The 12,266-nt window shown below is 41.6% G+C and overlaps 1 protein-coding gene across 8 annotated transcripts in view; it reads left to right on the forward strand.

Annotated features, from left to right (window-relative positions):
- The window catches only part of zc3h13 (zinc finger CCCH-type containing 13), a 150,498-nt gene that overhangs the window by 27,080 nt on the left and 111,152 nt on the right, over window positions 1-12,266 (forward strand). For 7 of the 8 annotated variants that reach the window (XM_068040171.1, XM_068040172.1, XM_068040173.1 and 4 more), the window contains exon 3: window positions 3,328-3,437. In XM_068040171.1, the coding sequence (XP_067896272.1) occupies window positions 3,328-3,437 (110 nt within the window). Of the gene's footprint in view, window positions 1-3,327; window positions 3,438-12,266 lie in introns of those variants that run through there. The other variant, XM_068040179.1, reaches the window with a different exon arrangement.

Genomic DNA, 12,266 nt, shown 5'->3' on the forward strand with positions numbered 1-12,266 from the left:
TGTGTGGCTGTGGCATCCAGAAGTAAAGCACAGAATTCGCACTGTGACTTCAAGTGTTAGACTGATACTACTGGTTCATTACTGTGCTGTGGTATGCTCCACGCTTCTCATTTTGTGTTACCTGTTGCCAGTTCTCTCTTCTCAAAATAATATGAAAAAATATTGTACAGTAATTCCCACTGCATGATACACTCAACAGGCCTTATTAGATGATCCTTTTTGCTTCTGTTGTTTTGAGAAAAATGTCTCCCTCCAAAAAAAGAAACAGAAAAGGGTTAATTTGAGAGAGTTAAGGATACACCACTTACTTATAACAGTAGACCATTTTTTGTGGAGTGAAGAGAATGGTCTCAAGGATGTTGAAGCAGCATAATTGAAAAATTTAAAATGTAAATATTAAAATTAGCATAAAGTCATACTTTTATTTCACAATTACTCTATGTTCCTATGCATTACACCAGTTTATAAAATATTCTGCTTTGTGCGTTCGGAAAATGCATGAGATGCAGCTTGTGCACGTATTTTATAGTCTGTGAGGTTCATTTCTTCATCAGTACAGTATGACTTCAGTTAGAAATCGCCTATATCACCACCAGTTTCATTTCAAAGATGATTTTGTGACCCTGTGCTTAACGTTCGTTGTAAGGCATGATTTCCCCAGAAGGTATTTAGACTTTAGCCATAATTTTATAATATGAGATTAAAAATGCTCTTGTAAGATTTGCAATAGCATTGTTGAATAAATACATTGGTGCATATTTATGGTATAATTGTCAGAATTATTTGAGTCGCAACAAGGCTGACTAAAAATCTTGGCCATACAGGTCATGTGTTAATGCACATCAAACACATCACTCAGAAAACATCCCTCATCAGTCATTGTCATTGATAGTGAGAGCAATGAGTGTGAGTCTCAGCTGCCAGTCGCATTTGGAATATTTTTAGTCAGGCTACTTAGAGTAATCTGCATGAACAAGGGGAAAAGGTAATCGTTGTCATTAGGTAGCATGAAGTAGCAGCATCTGTTGATTCTACCACTTGGCCCTGTCTGCAGCCATTGTTTAGGTTCCTCCAGCTGACTTCCACTGTTGGCAAGCATATCGGATTTTGTAATTAGATGACGGTTGACCTCTCAACTTGCTCCTCATAGTAGGATAAACATTATTGGCTGGAAAGCTTGTATAGTGTACCACATGTTTTCTCTTAAAAGTAAATTGTCCTGTTGATAACCAATTGTGTAACATTTCATTAAATAAAAGGAAATAATTGCCATATATCCTTGATCATTTATTCGCTATCAAACCAAAATAGACACTGTATGTACTTCATAGAAACTTATGCATTGCATATATGTACTGAGCAATAACCTCAGTAAAATTTCTAGAGAAATTCAGAACATCGAGCTGCAATGTTACATCGTGTTTGTAAAATGAACACACGTCATATTTTTAAACACTTGTGCAATAAACAGCCGAGTTTTCCTTTTATGAGGAGATTCCTCTGAGGAAATGTGTACTTGTCTGTTCTTTCCACAAATGCTGACTTATCTGCTGAGTGTTCTGGCATTTTCTGGTTCTATTTCAGATTTCCAGTGATTGCAGTAATTTGCTTTTTAATCTCAGTTTTAAAACTATCTGTGCATTACACAATGTTCAACAGAGATGTCCAAATTGCAATATGTGAAAGATACGCTTTCAGAAACTCTGATCCATCATGGTGTTTGTTACTAAGGTTTTCTTAAATCTGTTTTGAGACCCGTAACGTACTTGGTTCATAACTACATTAAATAGTCAGGATTGAAATATATCTTTAGAACTGTATTAACAAAGTTACTTGATTTCTGTGGCTTGCTTCAGTGGTTTGAAGTGCATAGTTGAAAAAGAGAGCTGAGTTTGGAATCGTAGCTTCTTAGTTTCCAAACATGACAGAAGTCATGAAAATTAATTTTCCTGAATGGTGCAGCATTCTGACTCACTTTCATTTCATGTTCAAAACAAGAAAAAGTTAATTTAAATTAAGGAGATGAGGGTGATGGACTGTATACCTATAAAACTAAGTTTTTAAATCTGAAGTTGTTGAATTAGAAACATGCCCATGAATTCCTAAAAAATCTGCAAGACCAGGACATTTAATAGGTAAACGAGTTTAGCAACGTACCCTCTGTCAAAAATGTGCAATAATCCAAATATAAGAAGTTACTCAACAGAATATTTTAATAGGTCAGCAGGTCCTGAGCAATTTGAATCTCCATGGGTTGACTATTTTGTTAAAGCATTAGATTTTTAGCTTGCATAGAATGACACTAAAATAAACAAGTTAATAATTTGCTCACATCAGCAGTAGCTTTTTTATTGTGTGATGAGCTCTACATACTAAAACAGCGAACAATTATAAAAAAAAATTGGCATCTGCCAAGAAAAACAAACCTTGATCCAGGAGCAAGAGGAAAACATGTCTATCTAGTTTTCAAAATCCCAGGAGAACTCTTATCCAGTTTCTAATAGTAGCATTAGTAGAAAAAATGGCCGTTGTTATAAATTGTTTCAGTCCATTTATAAAAGTTTCACGCCAGGGTTGTCCAGAATTGGTAATTAACAATAGTCAAACCTCTTGATATTTCAAATGGGCATAATTAATTGTGTTCCACTGTGGCTGCAGACAACTTCTAAAAGTTTGTTTTATTTACTTTAGGAATTTATTATTCGTGAGGCAGAAATTTCAACTTTATTTTCATTGTACAGTAGAACTTTGCCTAGGTTAGTGATAATTGACAGTTTTTGATAGCTTTGGACTATACTGTAAATTCTGTTAAATCTGGGAAGCCATTTTGGAAAATCGAGAACTGGTATTGAGATTGATGAAATTGCGTCCTGTATTAATTTTCTATCAATTCTTTGTAATCGTCTATCTTTATAGAATTTTAGTTCATAAATTTCCCAATCTTGTCGCAACTTGCATTATCATTGAACACGAGTGTTAGAAATGTATTTATTTAGTCATATGCAGTAACTTGGTCCAGTAATGTTATTGGACATCTTGGGCTACTGGCTTTCAATGAATATTTTTGTGTAAGTTGTGTGCTCCATTTTCTGTGAATGTTACATTGTACCAAAAGGCATGGCAACCCATTTTGTAAATGTTTGACCAAAACTTGAACACTGAAGGGGCTAAATGTTTGAATATCTGTAACGAAAGTCTGTTTTCTGTAACTGGTTTTATATAAAAGTTATAAAAAGGACAATCCATGTTTATTGTATTGGGCGCATATATTTTTAAAAGTTATTCTCAACAATTGTACAATTACAAATTCCTTGTATTTTTATCTAGACACAATGCCGTAATTGGATGAAAACGGGCCACTGTCCATATGGGAACACTTGTAGGTTTACGCATGGATCCTCACCCAGAGGTAAAGGATATAGTGCCACATACAGAAGGTAAAATATAACTGATCTTTAAAAATTTAAAGAAATGATTTTAATAACCGTTGTGTAGACATTGTTGCAAGATTTCTTTAAGATCACTCACTATAATTAAAATATATATGATACATAACCCTGTTATAAAATATTTGTTTCAAATCACCCTGAGCAACACTACAGGAGATCTGCTGTTTTTATATATTTTTTAAAAAGTACATCGAGTGCTCATTTTGTCTGCCACACATCCACCTAATTTGGCTCAAATTTCAGGAGCAAATAATCAGTAATCAAGAACCTTCAGTCTTGAATTTAAAAAAAATGAAAATGGAGTGATCAGTAGTAACTACCAAAAAAGAGGGGGTAAATCAATTAAATGCTGAAAATAGTTCTGAATTATTTTGGACTCTATTCGCAGTCAGTTAACAGTACAAAGATTTAAGAAAACTTCAAGCATAATGTTAAAAAAAAAAATTCAAAAATATTCAGCTTGCTCGTATAATTCCCCAACTCCTGTTCCAGACGCATTTATTTAAGATCTATCCTCAGCATTTGACTTGAGATTTCTTGCAATCAACAAGCACTGATTGGACTTTGTGACCATGTGCTTGGCACCATGACTGAATGTACTGAAGTAAGGCAGGGCCTAATAGCTATTACTTAAGCCAAATTGCTTTTGACAAATGACGGACTGGATGGTATGAAATATTAAGTTTACTCCTCCTTCTTCTTCTTTGGCCTCCTTGTCTCGGGAGACAATGGGTAAGCGCCTAGAGATGGTCAGTGGTTTGATTATGATTATGATTAGAGATACAGCACTGAAACAGGCCCTTCGGCCCACCGAGTCTGTGCCGAACATCAACCACCCATTTATACTAATCCTACACTAATCCCATATTGCTACCAAACATCCCCACCTGTCCCTATATTTCCCTACCACCTACCTACACTAGTGACAATTTATAATGGCCAATTTACCTATCAACCTGCAAGTCTTTTGGCTTGTGGGAGGAAACCGGAGCACCCGGAGAAAACCCACGCAGACACAGGGAGAACTTGCAAACTCCACACAGGCAGTACCTGGAATCGAACCCGGGTCCCTGGAGCTGTGAGGCTGCGGTGCTAACCACTGCGCCACTGTGCCGCCCTTTGTGGAGCAGCGCCTGGAGTGGCTATAAAGGCCAATACCAGAGTGACGAGACTCTTCCACAGGCGCTGCAGATAAAATTGGTTGTCGGGGCTGTTACACAGTTGGCTCTCCCCTTGCGCTTGTGTCTTTTTTCCTGCCAACTGCTAAGTCTCTTCGACTTGCCACACTTTAGCCCCGCCTTTATGGCTGCCCGCCAGCTCTGGCGATCACTGGCAACTGACTCCCACGACTTGTGATCAAGGTCACAGGACTTCACGTCGCGTTTGCAGACGTCTTTAAAACGGAGACATGGACGGCCGGTGGGTCTGATACCAGTGGCGAGCTCGCTGTACAATGTGTCCTTGGGGATCCTGTCATCTTCCATGCGGCTCACATGGCCAAGCCATCTCTAGTGCCGCTCACTCAGTAGTGTGTACAAGCTGGGGATGTTGGCCGCCTTGAGGACTTCTGTGTTGGAGATGCGATCCTGCCACCTGATGCCAAGGATTCTGAGGAGGCAGCGAAGATGGAATGAATTGAGACGTCGCTCTTGGCTGATATGCGTTGTCCAGGCCTCGCTGCCGTAGAGCAAGGTACTGAGGACACAGCCTTGATACACTTGGACTTTTGTGTTCCGTGTCAGTGCGCCATTTTCCCACACTCTCTTGGCCAGTCTGGACATAGCAGAGGAAGCCTTTCCCATGTGCTTGTTGATTTCTGCATCGAGAGACAGGTTACTGGTGATAGTTGAGCCTAGGTAGGTGAACTCTTGAACCACTTCCAGAGCGTGGTCGCCGATATTGATGGATGGAGCATTTCTGACATCCTGTCCCATGATGTTCGTTGTCTTGAGGCTGATGGTTAGGCCAAATTCGTTGCAGGCAGCCGCAAACCTGTCGATGAGACTCTGTAGACACTCTTCAGTGTGAGATGTTAATGCAGCATTGTCAGCAAAGAGGAGTTCCCTGATGAGGATTTTCCATACTTTGGTCTTCGCTCTTAGGCGGGCAAGTTCGAACAACCTCCCACCTGATCTTGTGTGGAGGAAAATTCCTTTTTCTGAAGACTTGAACGTGTGTGAGAGCAGCAGGGAGAAGAAAATCCCAAACAGTGTAGGTGCGAGAACACAGCCCTGTTCCACGCCACTCAGGATAGGAAAGGGGTCTGATGCGGCACCGCTATGCTGAATTGTGCCTTTCATATTGTTATGGAATGAGGTGATGATACTTGGTAGCTTTGGTGGACATCCGATCTTTTCTAGTAGTCTGAAGAGACCACGTCTGCTGACGAGGTCAAAGGCTTTGGTGAGATCAATGAAAGCAACGTAGAGGGGCATCTGTTGTTCGCAGCATTTCTCCTGTAGCTGACGGAGGGAGAACAGCATGTCAATGGTCGATCTCCCATCTAAGTTTACTCCAATCTAAGAAGAACTTTCTACTTTCCAGCCACACAACCACCTTTCATTCAATACCACAGCCTGGTTTAAGTGTGGCCATCTTTGCACATTGACCAGGAATAAATAGGAGATTGGAATCTCAGAGAGGTAGCAGGAAATCAAGAACCTGAGAGAGATGTGGCCAGGAGTCTGGGAAGGGTTCAGGTGGATGTTCTCCTGGAGTGAGAGGGCGTCATCTATCCCAGTGAGTTGAGTGCAATGCTGTCGCCAAAGTTGCAGTCCACAAATTGACTTGAATTTCTGGTCTTCTGCATAATTACATATGGACTGGAGAATTGCAATTGTTACACCCTTGTTGAAATGTAAAGATAAGCCCAGCGTCTACAGGCCAGTCAGTTTAACTTTGGTGGTGAGGAAACATCTAGAAATAATAACTCTGGACAAAATTAATAGGAACATGGACAAATGCGAGTTAATTAAGGAAAGCCAGCACGGATTTGTCAAGGTAAAATAGTGTTTAACTAACTTGCTGGAATTTTTTGAAGAGGTAACAGAGGGTTGATGAGGGCAATGCTGTTGATGTGATGTTCATGGACTTCCAGAAGGCATTTGATACAGTGCCGCACAACAGACTTGTGAGCAAAGTTATAGCTCATGGAATAAAAAGGACAGTAGCAACATTGATATGAAATTAGCTGTGTGACAGGAAACAGAGAGTGGTGATTAATGGATTTTTTTTGGGCTGGAGGAAGGTTTGTAGCAGAGTTCCCTAGGGGTCAGTGTTGGGACCCTTGCTCTTCCTGATATATATTAATGACCTCGATTTTGGTGTACAGGGCACAATTTCAAAATTTGCAGATGATACAAAACTTGGAAGCATTGTGAGGAGGATAGTGTAGAGCTTCAAAAGGACATAAGCAAGTTGGTGGAATAGGCGGCCAAGTGGCAAATGAAATTCAATCCAGAAAAATGTAAAGTGATTCATTTGGTAGGAAGAGCATGGAGAGACAATATGATAGAGTACAACTCTAAAGGGGATGCAGGAGCAGAGTGTATTTGCACATAAGTCATTGAAGGTGGAAGGACGGGTTGAGAGAGTGGTTAATGAAGAATATAGCGTCCTGGGCTTTATTAATAGGGGCAAAGGGGACAAGAGCAAGGAGGTTATGTTGAACTTATAAAAGCACTAGTTCAGCCTCAGCTGGAGCATTGCGTCCAGTTCTGGGCGCCACAGTTTAGGAAAGGTATGAAAGCATTGGAGAGAGTGCAGAAACAAATCACGAGAATGGTTCCAGGGATGAGGAACTTCAGTTATGAAGATAGATTGGGGAAGTTAGGACTGTTTTCCGTGGAGCAGAGAAGGCTGAGAGGTAATTTGATAGAGATATTCAAATTCACGAGGGGTCAGGACAGAGTAGATAGAGAGAAACTGTTCTTTCATGAAAGGATTGAGAACGAGAGGACACAGATTTGAAGTAATTGGCAAAAGAAGCAAAAGCAACACAAGGAAAAACTTTTTCACACAGCAAGTGGTTAAGATCTGAAATGCACTGCCTGAGAGTGTGGCGCAGGCAGGTTCAATCAAGGCATTCAAAAGGGAATTAGATAGTTATCTGAAAAGGAAGAATGTGCAGGTTTACAGGGAGAAGGCAGGGAATGGCAGTAGGTGTATTGCTCATTCGGGGAGCCGGAGCAGACACGATGGGCCGAATGGCCTCTTTGTGCTGTAACAATTCTGTGATTCTGTGGTAAGCATTTATAGACCTATACAACAACAGCTTGCATTTATATAGCACCTTTAACACAGTAAAACGTCCCAAGGTACTTCACAGGAGTGTAACCAGTCAAAAATTGACATTGAGCCAAAGAAGGAGACATTAGGACAGGTGACCATAAGCTTGGTCAAAGAGGCAGATTTTAAGGAGGGTCTTACAGGAGGAGCGAGGTGGAGAAGTTTAGGTACGAAGTTCCAGAGCTTTAGGGCCTAGACAGTTGGTGAGTGAGGAATTGGGGACAGACAGGAGGCCAGTATTGGGGAAAGCTGTAGATTTTACTCGCATCAAAAGCAATGGCATGGAAATCTGATTTTAGTTCCCTGAATAATTCTTCATTTGGAACTGAGGTGTTTGTGTTACAGCAACATTCAAGGATATATCTTTCAAGGATTTTTCTAATAGTTAGAAATGCCTGCCAGCAATGTAATGAAATATTTCTTGCCTTGTCAAGAGTATTTTTCATATAATTAAGGATAGACAATTATCCCAGCTTGTAATCATTGCTGCCTTTGTTGCCGGGGTGGGGGGTGGCGGCGGGGCAAGGGCAAAGGACTCGCTGACAGCAGTGATGGCGGTGGACCTGGTGGAGACTGAGTGCAGCAATGGAGGAATTAAAGCAGGATAGAGTAAGGCAGCAGCGGCGACGGCAGATCCCGATGGAGACTCATTGCAGCGACCAAGGGGTTAAAGCAGGGGAAGAGCCTCTCGAGAAATTACTGACCATAAAAGCAACATCTGTAAAATAGCAATAGTAGAATCACAACCAGGGAAGGTGCCGATTGGTGAGTAGTTGGTAAATATTTCTAGTTAATAGTCTAGAAAGTAAAGGCATGGCAGGGACCCGTGGAATTCACATCTTTTGCCGTGTGGGAAATCCTGGATGCTTCTTGTAGTCTGGAAGACCAGATGTGTAGGAAGTGTCACTAGCTAGAGCACCTCAATTTTGGAGCTTGAGTGGTGGATGAAGTCACCATGGGGCATCCACGAGGCTGAGAGCTGCATGGATGGATACCATGTTTCTGGGGGTAGTCACCCTGCAGCTTAGAAATGTGCAGGCAGCGAGGGAATGGGTGATCACCAGAAGGACAAGGAGGACCAGGCAGGTTGGGCAGTGATCCCATGAATGCATCTCACTGTCCAACCAGAGTGATGGTTCCTCTGGGGGGTGTGAGCAGAACCAAGTTCACAGCACCATGGGTAGCTCAGCAGCATGGTAGGGGGGTAAGATTCGGTAGTGAAAGGCCACTTCTACGGCCTCAGATGGACTCCAGGATAGTATGTTGTCTCCCTGGTGCCAGGGTCAAGGATGTCACTGAGTAGCAACAGGACATTTTAAGGGGGGAGAGTGAACAGCCAGGGGTCATGGTCCATATCAGCACCAATGACCGAGGCAGAAAGAGGGATGAGGTCCTGCAGACAGAGTTTAGGGAGCTAGGAGAGAGATTGAAAAGCAGGACCTCAAAGGTTAAAAAAAAAATTGCTGGATTACTCCTGGTGCCACGTGCTAATAAGTTCAGAAATAGGCTGATGAGTATGTGGCTGGAGGGATGGTGCAGGAGGGAACGGTTTAGATTCCTGAGGCATTGGAAATGCTTCTGGGGGAGATGGGGACCTGTACAAACCAGACTGGTTGCACCACAACAGGGTCAGGACTGATATCTTCACAGGGAGTTTTGCTAGTGCTGCTGGCGAGGGTTTAAAGTAGCTTGGCAGAGGAATGGGAACCTGAGAGTAGATTCAGAAGAGAGAGAAGAAAATTTGGAAATGAAGGGCAGAAAATTAGTAAGCGTGGTTGAAAGGCAGAGGAAACAAAGGCTAGAAAATAGAGAACAAGGGAGTTTGGCAGTGCTAAGTGGTATATATTCCTATGCAAGAAGGCTAGGGAATGAGGCAGATCAGCTGAGAGCACAGATTGACACGTGGAAGTATGATATTGTAGCCATTACTAAGATATGGCTGAAAGAAGGGCAGGAATGGCAGCAGAATATACCTGGTTACAGAGTTTTTCAGACGAGATAGAGAGGGGGATTAAAAAAAAAAGGAGGAAGGGGGTTGCAATATTGATTTAAAGAAACAATTTTAGCTGTGAGGAGGGATGATATAGTAGAAGGATCAACAAATGCTAAAAAGGGGCAATCACACTGCTGGGAGTGTACTATAGACCCCCAAACAGTCAGAGGGAGATAGAAGAGCAAATATGTAAGCAAGTCTCTGAGAAGTGCAAAAGCAATAGAGCAGTAATAGTGAGGTTTCAACTACCTTAATACTAACTAGGCACAGTGTGAATTAGTGTGAAAGGCACAGAAAAAGCAAAATTCTTAATATGCATTCTGGACTTAGATTTAGGGAATGAAACTGGGAAAGTAGAAAGGGTAGTAGTCGGGGAGCACTTTGGTGGAAGTGATCATAATTCAGTTAGATTTAGGGTTGTTATGGAAAAGGACAAAGATAGTTCGGGAATAAAAATTCTCAATTGGGGAAAAGCTAATTTTACGAAGCTGAGATGTGATTTAGCTAAAGTGGACTGGAAACAGCTACTTGAAGGTAAACCAGTGCCAGATCAGAGAGAGGCATGGAAGGAAGAGATAGTGAGGGTTCAGAACAAGTATATTCCCTTAAAGAAAAAGGATGGGATTAACAAATCCAGAGCCCCATAGATGTGAAGGGGCTTAAAGAAGAGAATAAAGGGAAAAAAAGGAAGATTGACAGATACTGAGAGCTCAATACTGCAGAAAACCTAGAGGAGTAAACAAAGTGTAGGGGTGAAAAAATATCAGCATGTAAAATCAAGGCAGACCCAAAGATATTTTATAAACACAAAGAGCAAGAGGATAACTTTAACAATGAAGAATAGGGTCTATTAGGGACCATAAGGGTAACCTGTGTGTGGAGGTGGAGGATGTTGGTATGGTTCTTGAGAATACTTTGTGTCTTTTTTCACAAAAGAGAGGGACAATACAGGTGTTGCAATCAGGGAGGAGGAGTATGAAATTAATGTAACGAAAGAGGACATATTAAGGGGTCCAACATCTTTGCAAGTGGATAAATCCCCAGGCTGGATGAAATGTATCCTAGGCAATTAAGGGAAACGAGAAGAAGTAAGGAAGGCTCTGACCATCATTTTTCAGTCCTCTCTAGCTACAGATATGGTGCCAGAGAACTGGAGGACTGCTAACATTGTACCATTGTTTTAAAAGGGAGAAAGGAATGGACTGAGTAATTACAGGTGAGTCAGCCTAACCTCGGTGGTAAAAATATTATTGGAAAAACTTCTGAGGGACAGGATAAATCTTCATTTAGCAATATGTGGATTAATCAAAGAAAATCAGCACGGATTTGCTCAGGGAAGGTTGTGTCTGACTAACCTGATTTAATTTTTTGAGGATGTAACAAGGAGGGTCGATGAGGGTAATGCATTTCATGTAGTCCGTAAGGATTTTAGCAAGGCTTTTGGTAAAGTTCCACATGGCAGACTGGTCACAAAAGTGAAAGTCCATGGGATCCAAGGCAAACTGGCAAGTTGGATCCAAAATTGGCTCAGAGGCAGGAAGCAAAGGGTAATGGTCAATAGGTGTTTTTATGACTGGAAGGCTGTTTCCAGTGGGGTTCCGCAGGTCTCAGTACTAAGTCTTTTGGCTTTTGTGGAGTGTATGAATGATTTTGACTTGAATGTAGGGGATGTAATTGAGTTTGCGGACGATACATTAATTGGCCGTATGGTTGATGATGAAGAAGGAAGCTGCAGATGCAGAAAGATATCAATGAACTTGTCAGGTGGACGGAACAGTGGCAAATTGAGTTCAATCTGGAGGGGTGTGAGCTAATGCATATGAGGGAGGCTAACAAGGCAAGGGAATACACAATAACTGTTTGGATACTAAGAACTGTAGAGGAACAGAGGGATCTTGGAATGCATGTCCAGAGATCCTTGAAGATGGCTGGACAGGTAGATAAAGTGGTCAAGAAGACATACGGGATACTTGCTTTCATTAGCCAAGGCATAGAATATAAGAGCTTGGAGGTTGTGTTGGAACTGTATAAAACACTAGTTGGGCCAGAGCTAGAGTATTGCGAGCAGTTCTGATCACTGCCCTGTAGGAACGATGTGATTGCACTAGAGAGGGTACAGAGGAGATTTACGAGGATGTTGCCTGGACTAGAGAATTTTAGTTATGAGGAATGATTGGATAGGCCTGGGTTTTTTTCTTTGGAACAGAGGAGGCTGAGGGGAGACCTAATTGAAGTGTATAAAATTCTGAGGGGGTCTAGGTAAAGTGGATTGGTAGGTCCTCTTCTCCCTGGTTGAGGGGTCCATAACCAGGGGCCATAGATTTAGGATAAGAGGTAAGGGGGAGATTTAGAGGGAATTCAAGGGAAATTGTCTCAACTAGAGTATGGTGGAGATCTGGAACTCACTGTCTGAAAGAGTGGTAGAGGCAGAAACTCTCATAACATTTTAAAAATACTTGGTTATGCATTTGAAGTGCCACAACCTACAAGGCTATGAACCAAGAGCTGGAAAGTGGGATTAGGCTGATGGCTACTCG

This window comes from Heterodontus francisci, chromosome 10, assembly GCF_036365525.1.
Source record: "Heterodontus francisci isolate sHetFra1 chromosome 10, sHetFra1.hap1, whole genome shotgun sequence".
Lineage (NCBI taxonomy): Eukaryota > Metazoa > Chordata > Chondrichthyes > Heterodontiformes > Heterodontidae > Heterodontus > Heterodontus francisci.